Here is a 24,653-nt window from a genome sequence, read left to right on the forward strand (position 1 = left end):
ATTGCTCTACATGACACTTATTTTTATTTTTTATTTTTTACAAAAGTGTCATGTAGTGCAATGATTGATATGATTTTATTTTTATTTATTTTTTAATCATATCAATCATTGCACTACATGACACTTTTTTTGTAAAAAGAAAAAAAAAAAACTAAATAAAATCATATCAATCATTGCACTACATGACAATTTTGTAAAAAAAAAAAAAAATAAATAAAAATAAAGTGTCATGATGTGCAATGATTGCTTTGATTTTATTTTATTATTATTATTATTATTATTATTATTATTATTATTATTATTATTATTATTATTTTTTTTTTTACAAAATGCATCTAACCACCTAATCAAGATCTGTTAAACTGTAGCACTGGAAAGTAAAAACAAAAAACTGATGTATTAAAGAACATACGTCAAGTTGCAGACCGAGCACAGCTGTGTTGTAGGATGCATGCTGTGGTTTTCTTGGGAATGTCACTTTGTTTTTTTTTTGTTTTTTTTTGTTTGCTTTTTTTCACAAATCACCTAGCAGCTAAAAAGTCACATTAAAAAAAAAAAAAAAATTCGATGTCAGAATTTAGGCAACAGATATTTGGGTATTTTGAGCATGGACTGTCTAGATTTATAACATTGATCGAAGTTTAGCTGCAAGGGTGAATCATGGTTGCTATAGGTATTTAGACTTAGGGGTGTATTTATTCATTAAAAAAAAAAAAAAAAAAATCAGAGCTATTCATCCAGAGAAACCACTGATACATGTGTTCTGTGTGAAGAGGACAAATCAAACCTTTTCATGCTATTTCCTCTACAAGTTGAGTTTTTTTTTTGTTTGTTTTGTTATTCAATAAAAGAGTGGTTTGGGAAGATACTGCATGATGGCCACTAGATGGAGCTGACTATCCTAATCAATAAGTATGAGCAACAGCTCCCTCTAGTGTCCATAATGCAGCATTTTCTTAATCCACTCTATTATTTATTATTAAATAATATCCAACCTGGAGAGAAAATAGCCCAGCAACATTTGATTTTTGCCCCAATTCTCACATAACGAATGTTTCGCAGGACAAATGGCTCTGCAAATTCTTTATAAATACATCCAGTTTTTTGTTTTTAAGAACTCACACCACCATTTGCAGATAATCTACAATCCTGATTTTCTCACAACGTTGAGCTTTACCTTGTGGGTATAAATTAGAATAGACCTTTGTTGTTGCGGGTCAGTGGCAGTTTGAGGCTTCTTTGAAATACACCCCCAAATAGTTTGTTTTCATCGACTACATGTCACTTTTGACAGTCTGGTGACCCCCTAAGAATGATCTCATTTGGGGTCCTGATCCACAGGTTTCATCCAATTTTAGGTTGATTAAACTTGTCTGTTAATTTTACTTTTGCAGAGTATATATTTAATTCTAGAACAGAGTGGGGTAAACTGGACTGTGCAGCATAAGGCCATTCTGGGAAATATAGTTCCACAACCGCTAGACTACTCCTGTACAGAGCATTACAGAAGGGCGATATCAGACAGATTCCGGTATTCTTCTTACATCTAAAGATAAATTTTGGTTAACGTTTTTTGTTAATTGAACCTATAAGTGCATGATATTCTATTTTTATATCTATACGGAGTTTAACATTAAAAAGCATGCATTAAAAAAGGGGGTTAATTCCAGAGATAAAACAAGAATTCTCCCACTCTACAAGACTCTGGTCCGGCCGCACCTGGAGTATGCTGTCCAGTTCTGGGCACCAGTCCTCAGGAAGGATGTACTGGAAATGGAGCGAGTACAAAGAAGGGCAACAAAGCTAATAAAGGGTCTGGAGGATATTAGTTATGAGGAAAGGTTGTGAGCACTGAACTTATTCTCTCTGGAGAAGAGACACTTGAGAGGAGATATGATTTCAATTTATAAATACTGTACTGGTGACCCCACAATAGGGATAAAACTTTTTTGCAGAAGGGAGTTTAACAAGACTCGTGGCCACTCATTAAAATTAGAAGAAAAGAGGTTTAACCTTAAACTACGTAGAGGGTTCTTTACTGTAAGAGCGGCAAGGATGTGGAATTCCCTTCCACAGGAGGTGGTCTTTGCGGGGGGCATCGATAGTTTCAAAAAAGCTAAGATAAGATAAGCACCAGAGAGACCACAACATACAGGGATATACAATGTAATACTGACATATAATCACACACATAGGTTGGACCTGATGGACTTGTGTCTTTTTTCAACACCACCTACTATGTAACTATGTAAATTTAAAGTATAACTAAAAGCAAAACTTTTTTTATTTATTTATTTTTTTTTTTATTTTTTAGCTTTGGATACAGTGGAGAGGGATTAGGACCCATGTCAAGGTTTTAATTGACGTCTGTGTTAGAGATCCCCCTCTCTTTGTCTTGGTGACCATCCTCCCCAAAAGTGAAAAAATATCCAGAATTTTGAGTTGTTCCAGGATAGGAATAGTTGGGGAAATCTTCCAATGGGACCCCTAGTTCTGGTGTCAGCCACTTTGGAGGGATTTCCACCCACTTTCTGTTTTGGCTATGGGACAGGAAGTGAGAGGAAATTTCCCCAATGGGACGCTCCAAAGGGGAATTTGGAATTTTCAGCTTGACTATAAAATGCTGCTCCCTTTTTTTTTTTTTTTTTTTTTTTTTCTTTTATGAAAGCTTTATGCAGTTGTGACATTCCCAGGTGCCGTAGTACACCTTAGTCTTGTGTTGTAGAATTGATTGCATGCCTTGTGTGATGGTGGAAAGTATTGATGTTTATTGTATCCAGTGCTATTAATTAGGTTGCATGACTCTACATAAATCTGTCTAATGTTGGCTACACGCGGTGAGATTTTGTTTAGAGGTTTGGATGGCCAGATCTGCAAAATTTAAGGCTGGCTGTAAATTTTAGGCTCTTCCTGTCCAATGCCAGATACGATGCTTGACGAGGACAAAGATGAGGGCCATCAAAGCGGAGCTAAAACCCATTGACTTTGGGAATATCTCCCAAAACTGTTGCATTCAAGGCATACCTTAAATCAGGGGTCTCCAAACTTTTTAAACTAAGGGCCAGTTTACTGTCCTTCAGGCTTCAGGGGGGCCAGTAGGAGTAGAAAATGTTCTGGTGTCAGTGGGAGTAGACCATGTCTCATCATTGGTATGAGTGGGAGGAATAATGTCCCATTGATGTGTCATGTGCAGGGTATAGTGTCCCAAGGGCCGGCTTCTGGGCCCCCCCACAGTTTGAAGTCCACTGCTCTAATAACTGTCACTGTTCCTTGTGCTCTCAACTGAACTATCAAGCCATTAAATGGTGACATAACTGATCCCATGTGCAGCACCATGGCAACTGCAGATCCAACCAAGGCTAAGATGGCTGCTTCCTTGGCTGTACAGGGTAGGAAGGTTTAGTTCAACTTTAAAATGGAAGAAAACCCTCCTATCATTTTCAGCCAAGGAACCTGCCATTTTATCCCCAGTTTGATCTTCAATTGCCATGATGCTTCCCAAATGATCAGTTATGTTACCTGCCATTGGATGGTTTTACAGTTTGGTTGAGAGCACTGCCAATGTGACAATTACATTCCTGGCATATCCTGGGAATGTTAACAAACTGTTTTTTTTAAACTGTTAAATTGACGGAATTTGTTTCACCTTAAGGGTTACCTTGGGGAATGGGGGGTATGATCGGGGACCACCAGAAGAATTCATGGCTTTCAGAGATTTTCCAGCGTATTGGTAAATCTCAGTGAAACCCAACTGACCCTTCCCTCTGGTAGAGGAAAAGTGGGTGATCACTGTAAGTACCCGCTTCAGTCCTTCGGGCAAGTTGCTCAAGATGCAAGACCTGCCGGTAGGTTAATTGGCTACTGTCCAAAAATTGGCCCTAGTATATGAATGTGAGTTGGGGACTTTGGATTGTGGGCTCCTTGAGGATAGGGACTGATGTGAGGGTGTACTCACTCAGGTTGAACTGGATGGACTGGTGTCTTTATTCAACCTTACTAACTATGTAACTATGGGTCCCAAACTACAACCAACAAGGAGGTGCCAACCTGGCCATTGCCGTCAGGAGCCGTCTGCCCATCTGGGCTCTGCTTTGCCACAAACCATGGACTGTGCTTTGTGGTCCATTCAAGTCATCCAGCCAACTCACCACTGGTTGACCAAAATCTAAAACAAGATCTGACTGTGTGGCCGGCGTTGGATTCTTCATTTTGGTGTGATACCCATCAACCTGAATTAAAGTTTTGATTTCTGTTATGATAAAATGATCCATTTTGGCTTATGCATATCCCTACTGCCTTGTGCACCAACCAGTAGTGATCAATCACATTTAATCTTTCTGTTGTGAGGGAATCGGTGATTGGTTAATTATTGGCTTTTTTTTTTTTTTTTTTGTCTTATAAAATGTGTTACGCTATTTTTGGAATACAGGTCTACTATCTGCTATATAGAAGATATAAATATTGCTGAGATACAAAGACGAGGGTATTCACATAGACATGATGGGCTTTAGCCAGATGTGACTGGTACTATCAGTGCAGCTTTTTTCCTGTCTCTTCTCTCTCCTCTACAGTACAGCAAAGCTTTGTATGGTGTATTTGCAAGATCTATTGGGGGACATTTTATCAAGAAAATTTGTGTCGCAATTAGACAAGTCACAGATACTCACTCATGTTTAGCAAAGACTCTTCAATACATTTTCTGTGTATTGTGAACCCCTACACCTGGAATCCTGGGCAGCCAATGGAGACAGATATGCAATGCTGTGCAGCAGATTTAGCACTAAAGATGCCACAGAAATTCACTCTAAACCGATGCGAGTGTAGGAAATGGTCCTTTATTTTCTTGGCTTTATTTGGGATAATAGAGCAATCTCTGTGGGTTCTCTTTAAGTTTCCCATCTCTGTAGTGATGATGCTGGTTGCCCTCTTCTCCTCCCAGTGACCCTCGTAATGGGATTGTCCACATCGTGTCCTAACACTCTGCATCTTATTCTGTCTAGGCTGAAGAAGAGCTGCTAAAATCTCAGAAGGTCTTTGAAGAGATGAATGCTGACCTGCAGGAGGAGCTTCCTTCATTATGGAATAGGTACGTGAGGGGGGTTTGTGAAACACTGATGATGTAGCTCTAAGAGTTCTTTTAAAGCGTATCTATACCCAAGAACAAAAATGTAATCTTGCATCTAACTTCCTGGAGAATATGATGCTCCAAGATGCCCCCTTTGCTGTAGCAGCCATTCTCAACCAGGGTTCAGTGGAACACTAGGGTTCCTCAAGAGGTTGCTAGGGGTTTATCTTTTTTAGACATCTATTATTTCCTCTGATCACCAATGTAAGGGACCATTGACTCCTGATCAACTGGTCTTGGTAAAAGCTTGGACCAGCCTTTCCCATTTTTTTGTAGCCCAGAGGATCCCTCTAATGTTCGAGTCTTGAAAGAAGCTTTGCTAAGTATGGATAGTCCTAGATCTATGCAGACACCATCATATGGAAGGTCAACAAGCAACAGCTCAAGAAACCCCTAGCAACCTCTTGAGGAAACCTAGTGTTCCACTGAACCCTGGTTGAGCATGGCTGCTATAGAGTATTCCCATTAATCAGTAGTCGATGGCCCCTTACATTGGCGATTGGTAGTAATAATGCAACCGTTACAGAAAGCTTTAAAAGATAATGGTCATGTTGCTGGCTTTGCCAAGTGTTAGTCCTGGAACTATACGGGCACCATCAATTGGAAGGTCCACAAGCCACAACTCAAGAAACCCCTAGCAACCTCTTGAGGAACCCTAGTGTTCCGCTGAACCCAGGTTGAGAATGGCTGCTATAGAGTGTTCCCATTAATCGGGTAAAAAACTTGTGGTGACTGAATGCGTTTTCTCTTTATTTTTTTAAATTTTATTTTGGGTCTTTTCACCCGGTGATCCTGCCAGTATCACCCTCCCGGTTCTAGGGTGGGTCTCTAACCATTCTGTATATCTGAAGGAACAGAGTTGTCACTCTAGGACAGGACTACAAAACACCACCTCTTTTCAATAAAATAGAAGGGGTGGGCTCTGTAGTTCAAAGATAGCTTGGATAAATGTAACTGATAGCAGTGCAGCAAGGAGCAGAGAGTGCATGAAGTTGTCAGGGTCAGCAGGAATGCTTTCCCATTTATCTAACAAAAAATGCTTTCAATGGTCTATCTAAAGTTGAACCCCCGGATAAGTAAATATTATCCAAACCCATTCATCGTGTGTATTCTTCTTGAATCTCGGTGTGCTTTTTGTGGATTTCTTCCAGATCTGTGCAGTAATCCAGTGTGAGACTTCCTGTAATAAAGACCGATCACTGCTGCTATCTCTCCTTGTGCAGGATGACTGGTCTTGTCTCCGCCCCCACTCTTCTATTTTTCTGCAGGTGACCTGTAGTGGGTGGGGCCTGCTAGTTCACTCCCACAGCTCTGCTCTTTGCACAGGCTATGTACACCACAGTGATGTCACTGCTACCTTGCATTGGCATTTTGGTGCACACAAAATTAATTTATCGCCTTTGTGAGGCTCTTGAGGAATATACACTATATTACCAAAAGTATTGGGACGCCTGCCTTTACACACACATGAACTTTAATGACATCCCAGTCTTAGTCCGTAGGGTTCAATATTGAGTTGGCTCCGCCCTTTGCAGCTATAACAGCTTCACCTCTTCTGGGAAGGCCGTCCACAAGGTTTAGGAGTGTGTCTATGGGAATGTTTGACCATTCTTCCAGAAGCACATTTGTGTGGTCAGGCACTGATGTTGGATGAGAAGGCCTCGTTTGCAGTCTCCGCTCTAATTCATCCAAAGGTGGGGAGGTCAGGTGGGGACTATCAGGTTGAGGTCAGGACTCTGTGCAGGCCAGTGAAGTTCCTCCACCCCAAACTCACTCATCCATGTCTTTATGGACCTTGCTTTGTGAATAAATGAATAATTTGTAAAGCGCTGCAAATGCGAACTGAATCGCCTCAAGGCGCTGAATGCGTCAGCTTCTTAGAGGAAGGTCTTGAGTTTTTTCCTGAAGGTCAGATGGTTTTCTTCCATGCGGATGTGAGTCAGAAGAGCGTTCCATAGCCGAGGTACTTTGTACACTGGTGCGCAGTCGTGTTGGAACAGGAAGGGGCCGTCCCCAAACTGTTCCCACAAAGTTGGGAGCATGAAATTCTCCAAAATGTGTTGGTATGCTGACGCCTTAAGAGTTCCCTTCACTGGAACTAAGGGGCCAAGCCCAACCCCTGAAAAACAACCCCACACTATAATCCCCCTCCACCAAATGATTTGGACCAGTGCACAAAGCAAGGTCCATAAAGACATGGATGAGCGAATTTGGGGTGGAGGAATTTGGCTGGCCTGCACAGAGTCCTGACCTCAACCCGGTAGAACACCTTTTGGGATGCATTAGAGTGGAGACTGCGAGCTAGGACTTCTCGCCCAACATCAGTGCCTGACCTCACAAATGCACTCCTGGAAGAGTGGTCAAACGTTCCCGTGGACAGCCTTCCCAGTTGAGTTGAAGCTGTTATAGCTGCAAAGGGTGGGCCAACTCAATATTGAACCCTACGGACTAAGACTGGGATGCCATTAAAGTTTATGTGTGTGTAAAGGCAGGCGTCCCAATACTTTTGACAATCTAGTGTATCTGAATGCAAGTTTTTTTTTTTTTTTTTTTGTGCCCGGGGATTCCGCTTTTAACAAGCCAAAAAAAAAGCGAATACAAGAAGTTCATGGTTTGGGTCTACTTGCATATTAATGGGTCATCACATTAACGACGGTGGAAAAGCGATAACAGGTGACGGACGGATGACGACAGTCCTAACATTGTGATCCTAAACAGCTGTAACAGTTGAAGTTGGGCCGTTTGGGGGGGAAAAAAAAATAACAGATTGTGTTTTATGTTTATTTGGCAGCCGTGTTGGTTTCTATGTCAACACATTCCAGAGTATCGCGGGCCTGGAGGAAAATTTCCACAAAGAGATGAGCAAGGTGAGGGGGGGGGGGGCGCATGCCAGGAAATTGTGCATGTTCTATGTAGCCGGATTTGGGGGGGGGGGGGGGATGAGTATATTGTGCGGAGATGATGGATTGTAAAAAGAAATATCAGATAACGGTGTAAGGCAGAGATTTGCAATTAGCGGACCTCCAGCTACAACTACAAGTCCCATCATGCTTTTGCCTCTGGGTGTCATGCTTGTGCCTTTCAGAGTCTTGCTATGCCTCATGGGACTTGTAGTTCTGCAACAGCTGGAGGTCCGCTAATTGCATATCCCTGGTATAAGGTGTGGGGCTAAGAGGGCTGACCATACATTATGCAATCTGTACAACAGTTGTGTCACCCCCCCACCCCCTCCTTAGCCTGCCACAGTGCTCTGTCCTGCTCCTGCAAAGTGACAGCAGGACCAGGACAGAGCAGTAGGCTAGTTTATCAAGCTCTCCCTGTCTAGCCTACCACAGTGCCCTGGGTGCTGGGCAGGCTAGTTTCAAACTGGCAGTGCACGGTAACAGTGCGCACCCCAAACCGGCCCTCTTTAAATGATGCCGTCACTGCTAGTGCGCCGATCCGTGCGCTGTCACAGATGAAGGGGGGGGGGGGGTTGACACCATCGCGGTCAGATATCACCTCCTACTTGATAGTGTCACCCCCCTCTAGCGGGTGGCACCCCCATAGCGATGCCACTGTTGTACAATCTCTCCTATAGATCACCCAACAACTATGTAGTGCAAGGACCTGCTTGATTTGAAACCAAGCACATGGATCGTTTTAGGTTCATCCTTGTATTGCATTTGTTTTGGAAAGCCTTAAAAAGATTGTACAATCAGATTTTGTAGCGTGTAGCCGTATTGTCAGGCGAGGTTCACACCTTTTTTCAGGTCGGGAGCGCATGCTTTTCCAGACCCACGCTGAAATGTGTTGCCCTTAAGGGCCGGTTCACACTGCTGCGTGCTGCGAGATTGCGTGTGATTCGCACCGCACTGCAAATCGCATGCAGTGTCCGTGGGATGCAATTTCAGCGATACAGATGGTATGGCTGAAATTGCATTGCATTCGGACCAAACTCTCACAGGACCCTTTTTTTTTTTTTTTTGGTCTGCAGTAGAATCGGTGTCAGAAACCATGAAATCAGGCCGAGACAGAAGTACTGTTAAATCACACTTGTTTAATAATAAAAGTAAAAAAACAAACGTATTCAAAACATAGCCAAATTTCAGTAGCCGGAACGATAGTTAGCCAAGCCAGAAGTCAGGGATCAATGTAGTGGAACAGCAAGCAGGATCTGGAGCCAGAAGGGATGTCGGCAAAGCAAATCCTGAACAGGATCGCAGGAGATAGTCTCTGTGATGTTGACCAAGGCGAAGGCAGAGATCTTCTGGACTGGATGGCTTAAGTAGGCAGGACTGACGAGCAGGATATCATCAACAGCTGAGTAACTGTGGAGAGAGATGGGAGCTGGCAATTAGCCGACAGCTGTGCGACCAGCTCAGAGAAGGAAGGGCTGAGCCCAGCTCTGACAATCAGATTGCATGGGTGTTCACACCCATGCAATCCTATTCATGGCCGAACTGTCAGTTTGCAGTGTAATATGCGAGCTGAAATGGGGGCGTCATTAACAACGCATTGACACTCCCCGCATATGGCAGTGTGAACTGCCGTGCAATGCGGGAACCCGCAGTGGATTCGCAGGGTTCCCACATCGCACATGTGTGAATCGAGCCTTGTCAGACACACAGAAGTGCCATTAATTGTTCAAGTGGTTATAAAGGCTGAAGGTTGCATTCTATGCAGGAAGGTAAAAAAAAACCAAAAAACCTTGTGTGCTGACCCCCTAATACTCACCTGAGCCCCCTCTTGATCCAGCGATGTGCACAGGAGCCACGGCTGTCTCTTTTCCTCTCTCCTCATTGGCTGAGACACAGCAGCAGGAGCCATTGGCTCTCGTTACTGTCAATCACCAACAGTGAGCCAATGAGAGAACGGGGCAGACCCGTGACTCTTTCTTATGGACACATAGAGCAGGAACTTGGGAGCAAGCACGTACCAGTGCCCCCCAAAGCAAGCAACTTGCTTTTGGGGGCAAAAAGAATGGGCTGCATACCACGATTGTGATCCAAATTCCTTTATTGGAACATCCCAGAGTGACGCCACAAGAGCAGAGTGCCCGGTAGACACATTTCACACTTGTAATGATTTTGTAATGATTAAGCACTTCTATCACATCATGAAAAATCAAAAGTGCTCATTTTAAAGGCTTTTATGCAAGTTATTGTCATATAAAGTGTTTAGGGACCTGGGTCCTGCTCCAGGGGATATGTATCAATGCAAATTTTTTTTAAAAAACTGCAGTTTTTTTCGGGAGCAGTGATTTTAATAATGCTTAAAGTGAAACAATAAAAATGAAAAATATTCCTTTAAATATCGTGCCTGGGGGGTGTCCTTGGTATGCCTGTAAAGTAGGGCATCTTTCCGTGTTTAGAACAATACCGCATCAAAATTACATTTCTAAAGGAAAGAATTTTATTTAAAACTGCTTGCAGCTGTAATGAATTGTTGGATCCTGGCAATATAGATATAAAAGAAAAAAAAAAACAGCATGGGTCACCCCCCACACCCACCCCCCCCCCCCCCAAGTCCATTACCAGACCCTTCAGGTGTGGTATGGATTTGAAGGGGAACTCCAAGCCAAAAAAAAAAAAATTGCGTAAGGGGTCCCCCCAAAATCCATACCAGACCCTTATCTAAGCAAGCAACCTGGCAGGCCGCAGGAAAAGGGGGGGGGAATGAGAGAGTGCCCCCCCTCCTGAACTGTACCAGGCCACATGCCCTAAACATGGGGAGGGTGCTTTGGGGTCCCCCCCCAAAGCATCTTGTCCCCATGTTGATGGGGACAAGGGCCTCATCCCCACAACCCTTGCCCAGTGGTTGTGGGGGTCTGCGGGGGGCTTATCGGAATCTGGAAGCCCCCTTTAACAAGGGGACCTGCAGATCCCGGCTCCCCCTATGTGAATGGCTATTGGGTACATTGTACCCCTACACATTCACCAAAAAATGTCAAAATGGTAAAAATGACCAGAAACATTTTAGGACAGGTCCTTAAAAAAAAAAAAAAAAAGTGTCCCGCGATGTCCATTCATCTTCGATCACAGTGTCTGGCGGACCGAGAGAGAAAAAAAAAACGGAAAAAAATCTGCCTCCATGGGAGGCTCCCGCTGACTGCAGGCTTCTTGCATTGACAGCTGTTTTATATAGCTGAGGGCGGGGCCACCCAGTGACGTAAACGGGTGACCACGCCCCCTTCTGATGTCATGTGACATCACGTAACGTCAGAGGGGGCAGGGTCACCCATTTACATCACTGGGTGGCCCCGCCCTCAGCTATATAACAGCTGACAATGCAGAAAGCCTGCAGTCAGCAGGAGGCTCCCATGAAGGTGGAGTTTTTTCCTTGGGTCGTCGGACGCTGTGATCAAAGATGAATGGACATCGCAAGACACTATTAAAAGAAAAAAAAAAGTGTCTCGCGATGTCCATTCATCTTTGATCACAGCGTCCGACGACCCAAGGAAAAAACTCCGCCTTCATGGGAGCCTCCCGCTGACTGCAGGCTTTCTGCATTAACAGCTGTTATATAGCTGAGGGCTGGGCCACCCGGCGATGTAAATGGGTGACCCCACCCCCTCTGACGTTACGCGATGTCACATGACGTCAGAAGGGGTGGGGTCACCGTTTACGTCACTGGGTGGCCCCGCCCTCAGCTATATAACAGCTGTCAATGCAAAAAGCCTGCAGTCAGCAGGAGCCTCCCATGGAGGTGGAGTTTTTTCCTTTTTTTTTTTTTTTTTTTTTTTCTCTGATGATCTGTTTTTTTTAATAAAGGACTTGTCCCAAACTCTCCTGTAATTTTTACCATTTTGACACTTTTTTTTGTTTTTTCCGATAAGCCCCCCCCCGCCCACAGGCCCCCACAACCACCGGGCAAGGGTTGTGGGATGAGGCCCTTGTCCCCACAACATGTCAGAGCTCAGTTAATTGTCTGCATCATCTTTTTTTGGCCTCTGCAGACCATTTTAAAGGCAGCTCAAGCAAACTTGGCCGAGTTCTTCATTTGTCAAATAGATGGCCTTAGAGAAAGGGTGATCACATATTTTATGTTCAGTATGGATGTAACTGGCTGTTGTATTTCATGATTTTTCCTCTTCAAACCTTTATTATAGCTGCATCAAAACCTCCATGAAGTTATGACGAATCTTGAGAGCCATCAGGAGAAACCATCAGCCAACGCCTTCACTGGGAAAGCCCAGCCGAGGTGAGTGAGGGGGGTTTTAAGACAACTCCACCTGTAATCTACATTTCAGTCATTGATCCAGGTCATGACGTATCTAGTAGTAGTTGGTCACATTCAACAGGACTTTGTTCTGTGATGATGTTTTGAAACTTATCCAAGCCACTTCTTCAGTTCCAGTGAGTCTGGTCACATTCTACTGGACTTGTTCCATAATACTGAAGATGTTTCGAAACTTATCCAAACCACTTATTAATTTCCAGCAAGTCTGATAATATTCAAATGGACTTGTTCCGTAATGTTATAGATGTTTTGTAACTTATCCAAGCCATGTCTTCAGTTTCAGTGAGTCTCAGGAAGATACCACAGCATTTGTATCCACAGGGGTAGCCCAGAACCCTTGATCCAATCACCGTGAAATGTGTCAACGCAAATATTGATTGTCCAAGAATAGGACGAGAGGTGTGACAGTTGTGGCATCCCCCTGTTCTAGTTCTACAATTCCATTCTTGGTGCCAGGGAGTTTGCGTAGATATGAATACTACAATTTACATGGCTTAATGCTTGCATGTTGTCAAACATAGGAAGGCCACGTCTACAGGTCAAGACTCAGCAGTTTTCCTACACCTTAAGGAAAAAGGAAAAAGGACTTTCTTTTGAAGATGCTTATTTTGGACAGAGGACAACTGGTTTGCATGAAGCGTGAAAGAGGCCGTCTCCAGAAAAAAGCCAAACGGGAATAGCCATCCATGAACAAGGGTGGGGAGCCTATGAAACCATCTTGCTTCCACATGTAATGCTGTTTTAACATCTCTACCCCAGCAATTTGACAATAATTCACGTCTTCAGTCGTATGAATAGAAGGATTATTACCTATGCAGACATACAGACACCAACTAGAACGGGGGTTATCTATGCAGTATAGAGACGCCACACTCCCAACAGCCCAATATGTGATAGAGTTAAAGAAGCGGCCGAAGCCTCAGCTCCTCCCAGGCGCTTTTCCAGCTCCCCTAAAGGTTGGTCGTAGGGGTCAGGGGGCTTCCACAACTTTTATGCCTCCCATCCGGTTTGACAATCAACATCTGCCTTGACACATTCCATGGTGATTGGATTGGTGCTACCTGTGTGGATATAATTGCTGGGGTATTTTCCTGACACGCATTAAGACTGAAGAAATGGCTTGGGTAAGCTACCAACTGTCTTCAACATTATACACCTCAAGTCTAGTTAAATGTGACCAACTACTACTAGCGCACTAACCATAAGGATCACTATTTACTTATTGTACATCCAAAGGAACAGTATTAAATGGTAGATTATTTTTATGTTTAAAAGGAGTTTGGTCTCCAAAAGAGCTTGGACAATTCACTAGGAAGTTAAACCAGCATTTTTTTTTTTTCCTAGCTGTGTGCCAGTGTCCGGACTTCTGTTAGTGTTTTTAAATTGTCCACTCCCAAAGAGACCTTTGTATCCATTGTCTACAGTGTCCAGACATGGGGTGTTGTCCAATGTTCCAGAGTCCATCCAGTTTCTTTACAGTCCTCCAGCAGCACAGAGGACTTCAGGAGAGGAGCAATAGATAGTTAATGGAGCAGAGCCCTCCAGCAAGACAGAGGACTTCAGGTGATGGGGAAATGGATGATTCATGGAGCAGAGTCCTCCAGCAAGACAGAGGACCTCAGGAGAGTAGCAATAGATTGCTCTGTTGGAGGACTCTGCTCCATGAACTGAGTAGTTCAGGGTAGGAGGGTTAGATAGGGGAAGGAGCAGAGTCCTCCAGCAGTACAGAGTATTTCAGGAGAGGAGAGTTGGGTAGAGGAAGAAGCAGAATCCTCCAGCAGAGCAGAGCATTTCAGTAGAGGAGAGTTAGAGGAAAGAGCAGAGTCCTCCAGCAGAGCAGAGAATTTTAGGAGGAGTAGTAGGAGCAGAGTCCTCCCATTTCCAGTTCTTCAGCAGCACAGTGTACAGTGGTGAGCATACTGTCCACCTGTGAAGGATTCCAATGTTAACTACACGTTCTCTGAAAGAAATTCCATAATCCATTTTTTCTTCTGTAAGTTCATCTCTACTTTTCATTCGGCTTATGGATTATGACCATCCCCTACTTGTGTATATATGAACTGTATAGATATTTAATCTATGTCCTGCTATCATATTGTGCTGGCACCATGGTTTCTGCAGACTCTGAAGTGATGAGGGAGGTGATGGTTGTAGTCAGCAAGCCGGGGCGACCGTGCCAATCTCCAGCTGCCGAATTCCCTCAGGTCAGGCGTGGGCTGACGAACGGACAGACTCCATGAATCATACCGTTCATGCTAATTCCTCTGCGGGTTATATTACATCTCTCCTCGGCCAATGTCACCGGCTGCAGAGAGACTTCATCCACTTCTAGAATCCCCCACTGCGCCACGGAGAGAAGCTGGCTGGAGAAATCTAAGTCCAAGGATTAACACTTCTGTAAGGGGCGATCTCCATACATCAGGGGTTCACTTTAGAAATACATTTCCACGCCCCTTACCTTTTTATTCTTAAATGGGTTTCTTCTTGCTTTGACAAGTACATAGACCTAGTACAAAAGATCACAGGATCCAAGAAAAAATTAAAAATAATATAGTATAAAGTAAAATATAATATAAATTAATAAAATTTAAATTAATAAAATATATAGAATATAATGTGTGTGTAAAAAAAAATAAAAAAAATTGTGTATATATATATTTAATATTATATATATTTTTTTTTAATTTATATATATATATATATATATATATATATATATTTTTTTTTAATTTATATATATATATATATATATTTTTTTAATATATATATATATATATATATATATATATATATATATATATATATATATATATATATATATATATATATATATATATAATATTAAATATATATATATATATAATATTAAATATATATATATATATAATATTATATATATATATATATATATATATATATATATATATATATATATATATATATATATATATATATATATATATATATATATATATATATATATATATAATATTAAATATATATATATATATATATATATATAATATTAAATATATATATATATATATATATATATAATTTTTTTTTTTTTTTTTTTAGATGAGGTGTGGTACTAAATACAACTGAATAATTTTTCAGAACCTTTTTATGGGTAAAAATCCTTTCTTAAACTTCAGCCAGTGACTTTGCCCAGGCTGAGATGTGAGATGTCATCAGTTTGCTGCAGGCAGGAGGCAAGGTGAAAGGCTGCAGCAGGGGGCTGATCTGTGTCAGACATTTGTAAACACAGCCAAAAACTAGCACCGGCACCAGGATTTATAGGATTGTGTCATCTGTGAGCCGGCATCTCAGTCCAGAAAGGAAATGGTGGTCCTGGGTGATGCCTGAACAAAGATGGTGCTGTTTTCTGCAGGGAAAAGCAGATGAAGGCATTGTCAGGGTAGTACTGTGATCTCCATGATCGGTATTATAGATCTGATGTTAGGTTTGCGTTGATGACGTGTCTCAATAGCAGTGTTGGTACTCGTATTCTATTCCTTAAGGACTGATTATTATTTCAGAGTTTCTACTTCTCTAGCAGTGTGGTTTATTTTATTTTTTTGCATTTTGATAACTTCTTTGTATTGACCGCCATTGTTCCCCCCGACACTCCCACAGAAAGAAAGCCAACCTATTCTCCCGGCTGAGGTCAAAGAGGAGCAGGTAGTGGTGGAGGCCGCATCATGCGCTAACCAGGGGTGCTCAGAGTGTGCCATTTAATGATCATGTGACCACGCATGTTCTCGTTTTTGGATGTCTGACCTCTCTGTGCGAATGGGATTATTAATACCTTCTAATCGTGTTTTCCTCCATTCTGTGTTCTGGATGTGGAATGTGTGGAATTAACCCTTCATTTACTTAGCATGTGTTGGCGTGAGATTGAACATGTTGCTGCCTGAGAGGTCCATATAAAATCTGACCTTCCCTTCATCCTGGGATCACACTTGTGCGGCGTGGGATAACCGCATGTGATTTGCAAAGGGAATCGCACCGCATTCGATTTGCACAGGAATCGCACCGCATTCCTGTGCAAATCACCTGCGATGTCTGTGCAGTGCGATTTGAGCCATTTATTTTGCATGGCTCAGATCGCACCGTGTCCACACCAAAATGATGCAGGATCCTTTTTTTTTTTTTTTTGTCGCACCTGAAACGGATCGCATGGGTGTTCACACACCCATGCCATCTAATTCTGGTAATCGCACTGCGTTCTGCGAGCTGCTTCGGGGTGTTAATTTGACATTGACACCCGCAGCAGATTGCATTAACGCCGTGCGATTTTTCAGTGCGGTGCAGAAAAGGCACAGGATACGCTACATTTCCCTGCATCGCATCAGTGTGAAACGTGTGGGGAGTGTGCACCCCCACGCGGGTGTCAAAATGAGAGTAGCGGCTGCAGTACCAATGAACAAGAGCCTGCGCAGAGATGTACGGAACGCCTGTGCATTCCCATACCGGTAAACTCAGCCTAACCGTTCCTCCACTCCATGAAAAATATTTCGGTAAGATATATTCAGAGTCGGTGGATATTTGAATGTTGACTGCCCTATGCCTATCCTAGAGTCCCTTTAACGCCTTTTTTTTAAGGCACTTAATAATTGCAGGTGAATTAAATCAGAAAGATCAAGCATTTGAAATTAGTTTATGATGTTTTTTTTCATCTAAATTATTTTTTTATTCACTTGCCAAGGGTTTTTGAACTTGGTAACAAATTTGACGACTTCGGCCAAATATCCTAGCTCAGCTCCCTTCGTTCTTGCACATCATAGCCCTCTTGTCTTCTGGGTGTGTCTAATTTACTTTGTGCTGGCCCAGCTCCTCCATCCCTCTTTTCATCTACCCCTTTTTAGGCTTGTACATTGTGCACTCCCAAGCCTTTTGGTAAGTTTGAAGGCCTGAACGTGATACAAATATAATGTATGTGTGAACTAAAAATTAAAAAAAAAAATCAATAAATCATGAATGATGAAAAACAAACTACAAAATTAAATACAACCAGTGAGCAATAAATGATCACCCTGTGACAAGTGTGAACTGAATATATCACTCCTGGGAAAAAAAAATAAAATATTTTATGTATAATTATTATTATTATTATTTTATATATATATATATATATATATATATATATATATATATATATATATATATATATATATATATATATATATATATTATAATTATTGTTATTATATTTTTTTTTTTTTCTTCCAGGAGTGATATATTCCAGGAGTGATATATTCAGTTCACACTAATATATATATATATATATATATATATATATATATATATATATATATATATATAGTTAGTCCATAAACGGAAGTCCAGTTAGTGATAAGATCTCCGGTAAAAATAAGTGTTTTTTGTAATGATCCACTCCCCTCAAAAAAATGCACTCACCAGCTGCTTTAGCCTCTCACACTCTCGTGTTTGGCCAGAATTCGCCTCAACCCACTCAAATAGGGGTTAAAATCAGATCTCCAATAGTGTATATACCAAGCACTCTCCATGAAGTGATTGCTCCACATGAAAAATGAGAAAAAGCGCTCCAATAGTGTGATACCGTACAAAAAAAATTATTAAAATATCAGTAATCCATCACCATTGTACTCGCATAAAGTACTCGCATAAAAACATTTCACAGTAGGCAAAAAAGCAATCACATCAAGGCAATCCATGCAGTGGTTTAAACGTTATACTACGGTCACGGCAGACCCAGGGTGTGGGGATGCAGGTAATGCTCTCACCCGCTCCTCGACCCGATCCCCTGCTTCCCAATGCACCGTGTCTCGTCACAATGTCCTACGGCACACGTGCTAGATTACCGCATAGCCACGCCCCGACATGTTTCGTCACTAGGTCTTAATCCTGGGATTCATGTATAATCCCATGATTACATCCTAGTGACGAAACATGTCGAAACATTTTCTCATTTTTCATGTGGAGCAATCACTTCATGGAGAGTGCTTGGAATATACACTATTGGATATTGGAGATCTGATTTTAACCCCTATTTGAGTGGGTTGAGGCAATTCTGGCCAAACATGAGTGTGAGGCTAAAGCAGCTGGTGAGTGCGTTTTTTTTTGAGGGGAGTGGATCACTGGCACAGAGGTGTGGTGGATGATTACAAGAATCACTTATTTTTACCGAAGATCCTATCACTAACTGGACTTTCGACACTTGTCACAGGGTGATAATTTATTGCTCACTCATTGTATTTAATGTTGTAGTTTGTTTTTCATCATTCATGATTTATTGAATTTTGTTACTCATCACAGGGTGACACCATCGTCAATACTATCAGTTTTTTAAATTTTCAATTCACACATACATTATATTTGTATCACGTTAGTGCCAATATTTAATCCTTTATTTTTTGATAGAGGTTTGAATTCTGATCACATACCAGTATTTGTTTTTTAAGTGGCAGCTGTAGGATTGTCCGTGCATATATCCATGAGCGCAGTGGTGGGATTACAGGTATAGGCGGATTTACTTGTAGACCAACGGTTTGAACAAGTTTGAAGGCCCGTTTCTGTTCCAGCATGACTGTGCCCCCCCCTGTGTAGAAAGCCCATCTCCATATAGTTTGATGAGTTTGTTATGGAGGAACTAGAGTGGCCTGCACAGGGCCCTGACCTTAACTTTTGGGAGGAATTGGAACACCAGTTGTGAGCTAAGTTTTCTCATCCAACGTGACTTCACCAACCTGACCTCACAAAGGGTCTTTTGGCTGAAGAGGCTCACTTTGCCACAGAAACTCACCAAAATCTGCTGGAATTCTTTCCCAGAAGAGTGGAGGCAACTCGATATTAATGGCCATAGGAGGGCTTCAACATGGGGAGTGTGGCTACATGTTTCAGAGCTAGCTGCTCCTTTCTTCAAGCCTGAAACATGTAGCCATGCTCACTTCTATATGCTGCACTTAGTTGCCACCCTCTGCTTTTTCCTTTATTGCAGGGATTACTTCAGTCTCGTTGAGCAGCTGCCATGGATATCCCTGGACCCTTGGACTTTTAGTATAATCCTACACCCCCACAGCACATTCATTGATGGGGATTATGTTGTAGCTTGGCTGTATCCCTACCTGCGCCATTCTCGATAATTCCCTGTGTAAATTTGATGCCCTGATGTTCTAAAGATGTAGGGACAAATGAGTGTGACTGAAAAAAAAAAGGTTGCATGTCCATGCAATGTTACTAAATATTTAAACATAATACACTTCCACTAAATCGTCCTCATTGCATTATTTTTTTTTCCCCCAGCGACTCCAGCCCTGCTAAAGCCAACAAGACCACAACCTCTCCTCCAGATGGTCCTCCAGCCACCAGCGCAGAGGAGAAGACCACCAACCATGATACAGAGGAGTCGCTGGTGTCTCCAACTGCTGCTGCAACTGCTACGTTCTTCCAGGACACCCCAACTGTGACCGTCTCCAAATCCCCCTCTCAGGTATCGCTCAGCATGACTGCCACTTCCACCAAAACATCTTTTTTATTTTATTTTTTTGTACTGCCTGATAGTTTAGTTAACTGTAGATGACTATTGTGGTGTTCTCCTGTACAGTGAACAGATTTTGGTTTAGATGCTCCTCATCCACTTTTTGCTCAATTATGTGTTTTTTCTCCTCTTCATAAATATCCATCCTAAAGTTCATGAGTCATGGATCCCACCATAGTCTGTACTGTACAGTTGTGTGGCTGGAGCAATAGACCGTTCCTTTGGTGGGACCAGATCTTCTCCATAGTGTCTGTTGGCTTGGTGTCCGTCTCTATCTTGCTTTTCTAGTTGTAGACCTTCAGGATTTCACTTGATTATCTCATATAATCAAGTTTTTGACTAACCATTCTTTAACCCTTTCTTAGGTTTTTCTTTTTTTTTTTTAGGTTGCTTTCAGATTCTTCTCCATATGTTCCTCTGTCTTCACACTTATTGTGTGTTCTCTCTTGTATTCAAGTTTACTTCTCCAACTTCTCCATAAATTCTCATTTCTGCTACTACTTCTTTTTTAATATTTTTTCCTAATGTCCTCCTAGGTGCTTTGATTGGGTAGTGTGCAGATGAAGACCCTTCAGAAATACACTGTTCTCAGGAACGCATTAAGGAGGTTCTTCGAGAAAGAGAGAAAGTTTCCACTTAGGCTTCATGTATGCGGCCATAAGAAAAACGTACAGCCTGCATGGAGTGTAAATAGCCGTCATAAGATGGGCCTGGGTCAGTTCACAGCCCCCGGTTGCAATGAATAACTGCATACTGATATAGAAGGGTTTATGCCGACGTTTTCATAACCTCGTGAATGCATGTAGGTTACAATTTTGGACACAGTTTGCATCCAGGGCTGAACGCCAATGCGATCGTGTGATTTTTACCCAAACCCTCATATAGCAGTGTACAGCCATTCATTATAGTGGGAGTGCTGTATGCTGCACCAGTGGCTCCCTTGCACCAACCTACTTATGCCCCATGCACTTTGTACGCCCTCTTGTGACTGTTTCCATGAAGTCTTCTTCTCAGAAGAGAGACGTTCAGTGTTTGCATTACTCATTGCCGAGCTCCAGGCAGATATAACAGACACAGATACACAGCTCTGTATTCCTTAATAAATACTAGGGTTGCACTGATACTAGTATCGGTACCGATACCGAGTATTTGCACAAGTATCGGTATTCGTGCAAATGCACCGATACCTGAAACCGATACTTTCAGGCTCGGCTCTTTGAGCTGTCAGTGGGTCTCCCCTGTGCACAGCTTTACCAGATTCTGTGTGCACCAGTTTTTAGTAAATCTCCCCCGTTTTTTTTTTTTTTTTTTTTAAGTAGCGTATTAATTTGGACCAGTGTATTTCTGGCAGTACAACAGCACCATCTGCTGGTAAAAGAGTGACATTACCACAGTTTCCTTTTTTGTTAACCCCTTTTATATCACATAGAAGATGTTCTGCAAAATATTAAGTGTGGATAGGTCCATTTTCCAGGTAAAAAATCTTTTGAAAGATCTAAGAAGACTCATTGTTTAAAGTGAACCTGTTCCTATTCTAAAATTGTATTAATCTTGCCGAAGCAGAGATACCACAAATTGGGTCAGTAATTACCCTTTAAAACCTCTCCTGTGTGCCCTTCTGATTTACTGTTTATTGGAGCCTGTCTTTGCAGGCATTTGGCCGAAGTTTCATTTATTATCATTCCACCGGCTGATGGCAGCACAACCACTGAAATGTAATTTATTATATATAAAAGTATACTGTGTATATATACAGTATATAGTTTTGATTTTTTTTTGTTTGTAATAGATAAAAAAAATCTATAAATAAATTGAATAAATCTATCCTATCTATCTATCCCCTTTTTGCTAATAGACAAAAAAATATCTATCTCTATCTCTATCTCTCTATCTCTCTATCTCTCTATCTCTCTATCTCTCTATCTCTCTATCTCTCTATCTCTCTATCTCTCTATCTCTCTATCTCTCTATCTCTCTATCTCTCTATCTCTCTATCTCTCTATCTCTCTATCTCTCTATCTCTCTATATCTCTCTCTCTATATCTCTCTATCTCTATATCTCTCTATCTCTATATCTCTCTATCTCTATATCTCTCTATCTCTATATCTCTCTCTCTATATATCTCTCTATCTCTCTCTCTATATATCTCTCTATCTCTCTATCTCTCTATCTCTCTATCTCTCTATCTCTCTATCTCTCTATCTCTATATCTCTCTCTCTCTATCTCTCTATCTCTATATCTCTATATCTCTCTCTCTATCTCTCTATCTCTCTATCTCTCTATCTCTCTATCTGTCTATCTCTCTATCTCTCCCCCATATCCTCCTAATATATAACATAATCTCCGTTGTGGAAATAATTAGCCAAGAAACCCTTCTGTGTGCCCCTCTGAAATTAGTTTCACAGTTTAAGAGCTTGACCTCCCAGACTGTGCAACCTAGCCTTACCCACCTTTTGATCCTCTGTCCAATGTGCACGTCTAAAGGTTGTTAGAAGAACCATGGATTAGGGCACAAGGCCCACAAGCTGAGTCCATTTGTCCCTCTCCTGCAACTGCAGTACTCCCCCCCCCCCCCCCCCCCTTCGTCTCCACCCCCACCTTGTCTCTGCAGTTGGCAGCAGAGAGAAGGACAGAACTCCTCCTGCAATTCCTGCGCTTCTCTGTTCAGCCACAGCACCCCCTCACCGCCATCTCTCCTGGTCTCAGCAGTCGGCAGCAGAGAGGAGGACAGAACTCCTCCTAAAGATCCTATGCTTCTCTGTGTCAGCCCCGGCACACCTTTCTCCGCCTCCTCTGGTCTCAGCATTTAGTAGACTCCAGCAGATGTCTGACTCCAGTCCTCCTCCAGACTTTGCACTTTCTGCTTCCCAGCTCTGCCCTCAGCTTTTTCCCAGAAGCAGCACAAGGTAAGGGAGGGTGATGGACTCTTAATTTCTGATGGTGGAGGGGCTCTTGAATTCTGATTTAAGGGGGGGGGATGCAGTGCTCTGGACATTTAGTCTTACAGATACATCCAGACCTTTGAGGGCAATCCTAATGCTGGTACGGCCCGCAATTGAGTTTGACACCCCTGGGTTAGGTTTTAGCCTTTAAGCTAAGGTAAGTTAGGCCATAGTAACACATGAAACTTGTTTCAGAGAGGCACACAGAAGGCAATTACTTCTATCTTCAAGTAGATGGAACTTTTAAAGTTCAAAATATCTTCAAGTTTGCTTTAAATGAAATATTTGTACAATTGTAGTGACAACTAAAATATTTAAATATTTAATGAGCCAATCTATGAAAACAGGATGTTACATGAATTTCCCCTGTGTTGTACCTTTGGTTTTTATATTGCTCCTAAATGTTTATAACATTTTAAGTTTTTTGATCCTTGTGTTTCCTGTGCTCCTCACCCTGTTTATTTGCTGTTTGTGTATTAATACACATTTGTGAAGCGTTCATCCAATGCGGAGGAGAAATAGCTCAACATCCGCCATGGGATGGACCCGTGACGTTCCCTATTGTGTGTTTTTGCTAATTTTTGTATGTCTTTTTGTTCTTTTTTTTTTCCTTTTGGGTGGGGGGTTCCTGTGGATTGTCTTTGCTGGTATTTTACTTGCATGTAGCTGAGGAGAGGCCCACCGGTCCCACCACCACCAAAACACACGCCGTCCAGGGACATCAAGCAGGAAAATATCATCGGTCTGTTTGATGACAGTTTTGTGCCCGAAATAAGTGTGACCACTCCCTCACAGGTTAGCGGCTGCTGCCCACCTGCCTGCAATGCACTAACACATGCATGCCCAGCGCTGTAGGAGGTGTCACTTTGGGGAGAAGACCAAAGAAGCCCAAATTAGGACTTGTAAGTTGTAGGATAGGCAGGGAACTCTCCATCTTTTGGGGATCTTAGTCCAGGTTAGGCCGAGAACTCTCCCCTTTGTTGGTGATCATAGTCTTGGTTAGGTGGGGAACTCTTCATCTGTGATCTTACTCTTGGTTAGTTGGCGAACTTACCATATGCTTGGTGATCTTCGTCTAGGTTAGATGGGGAACAGAGTCTAGGTTAGGTGAGACACTCCATCTGTTGGGGATCTTAGTCTGGGTTTGGCAGGGAACACTTCATCTGTTGGTGATCCAACTCTTCATCTTTCAGTGATCATAGTCTAGGTTTGTTGGGGAACAGAATCTAGGTTAGATGTGGAACTCTCCATCTGTTGGTGATCTTGGTCTAGGTTAGGTGTCAAACTTTCCATATGTTTGGTGATCTTTGTCTAGGTTAGGTGAGAAACTCACCATCTGTTGGGGATTTTAGTCTGGGTTAAGCAGGGAACACTTCATCTGTTGGTGATCCTAGTTTAGCTTAGGTGGGGAACTCTTCATCTGTTGGTGATCATAGTCTAGGTTAGGTGGGGCGCGCTTCATCTGTTGGTGATCTTAGTCTAGGTTAGGTGGGGAACTTTCTATCTGTTGGTGACCATAGTCTAGGTTAGTTGGGGAACACTGTCTAGGTTAGGTGGGGAACCCTCCATCTGTTAGGGATCTTCGTCGAAGTTGGGTGGGGAACTTTCCATTGGTTGGTGATCATAGTCTAGGTTAGGTGGGGTGCATTTCATCGGTTGATGATCTTAGTGTAGGTTAGGTGGGGCACGCTTCATCTGTTGGTGACCATAGTCTAGGTTAGTTGGGGAACGCTGTCTAGGTTAGGTGGGGAACCCTCCATCTGTTGGGGATCTTAGTCTGGGTTAGGCAGGGCACTCTTCATCTGTTGGAGCGTTCTACACCTAACCTAGTCTAAGATCAC

The 24,653-nt window shown here is 42.2% G+C and overlaps 1 protein-coding gene across 14 annotated transcripts in view; it reads left to right on the forward strand.

Annotated features, from left to right (window-relative positions):
• Positions 1 to 24,653, forward strand: part of BIN1 (bridging integrator 1) — a 161,750-nt gene that overhangs the window by 108,537 nt on the left and 28,560 nt on the right. For 7 of the 14 annotated variants that reach the window (XM_073634417.1, XM_073634422.1, XM_073634419.1 and 4 more), the window contains 6 exons: positions 5,001 to 5,086; positions 7,917 to 7,992; positions 12,216 to 12,307; positions 15,983 to 16,027; positions 19,634 to 19,820; positions 23,479 to 23,607. In XM_073634417.1, coding sequence (XP_073490518.1) covers positions 5,001 to 5,086; positions 7,917 to 7,992; positions 12,216 to 12,307; positions 15,983 to 16,027; positions 19,634 to 19,820; positions 23,479 to 23,607 — 615 coding nt within the window. The remainder of the gene's footprint in view (positions 1 to 5,000; positions 5,087 to 7,916; positions 7,993 to 12,215; positions 12,308 to 15,982; positions 16,028 to 19,633; positions 19,821 to 23,478; positions 23,608 to 24,653) is intronic. The other 7 variants (XM_073634424.1, XM_073634427.1, XM_073634430.1 and 4 more) reach the window with 2 other exon arrangements.

The sequence above is a fragment of the Aquarana catesbeiana genome, linkage group LG06 (genome assembly GCF_042186555.1).
Source record: "Aquarana catesbeiana isolate 2022-GZ linkage group LG06, ASM4218655v1, whole genome shotgun sequence".
NCBI classification, from domain to species: Eukaryota; Metazoa; Chordata; class Amphibia; order Anura; family Ranidae; genus Aquarana; species Aquarana catesbeiana.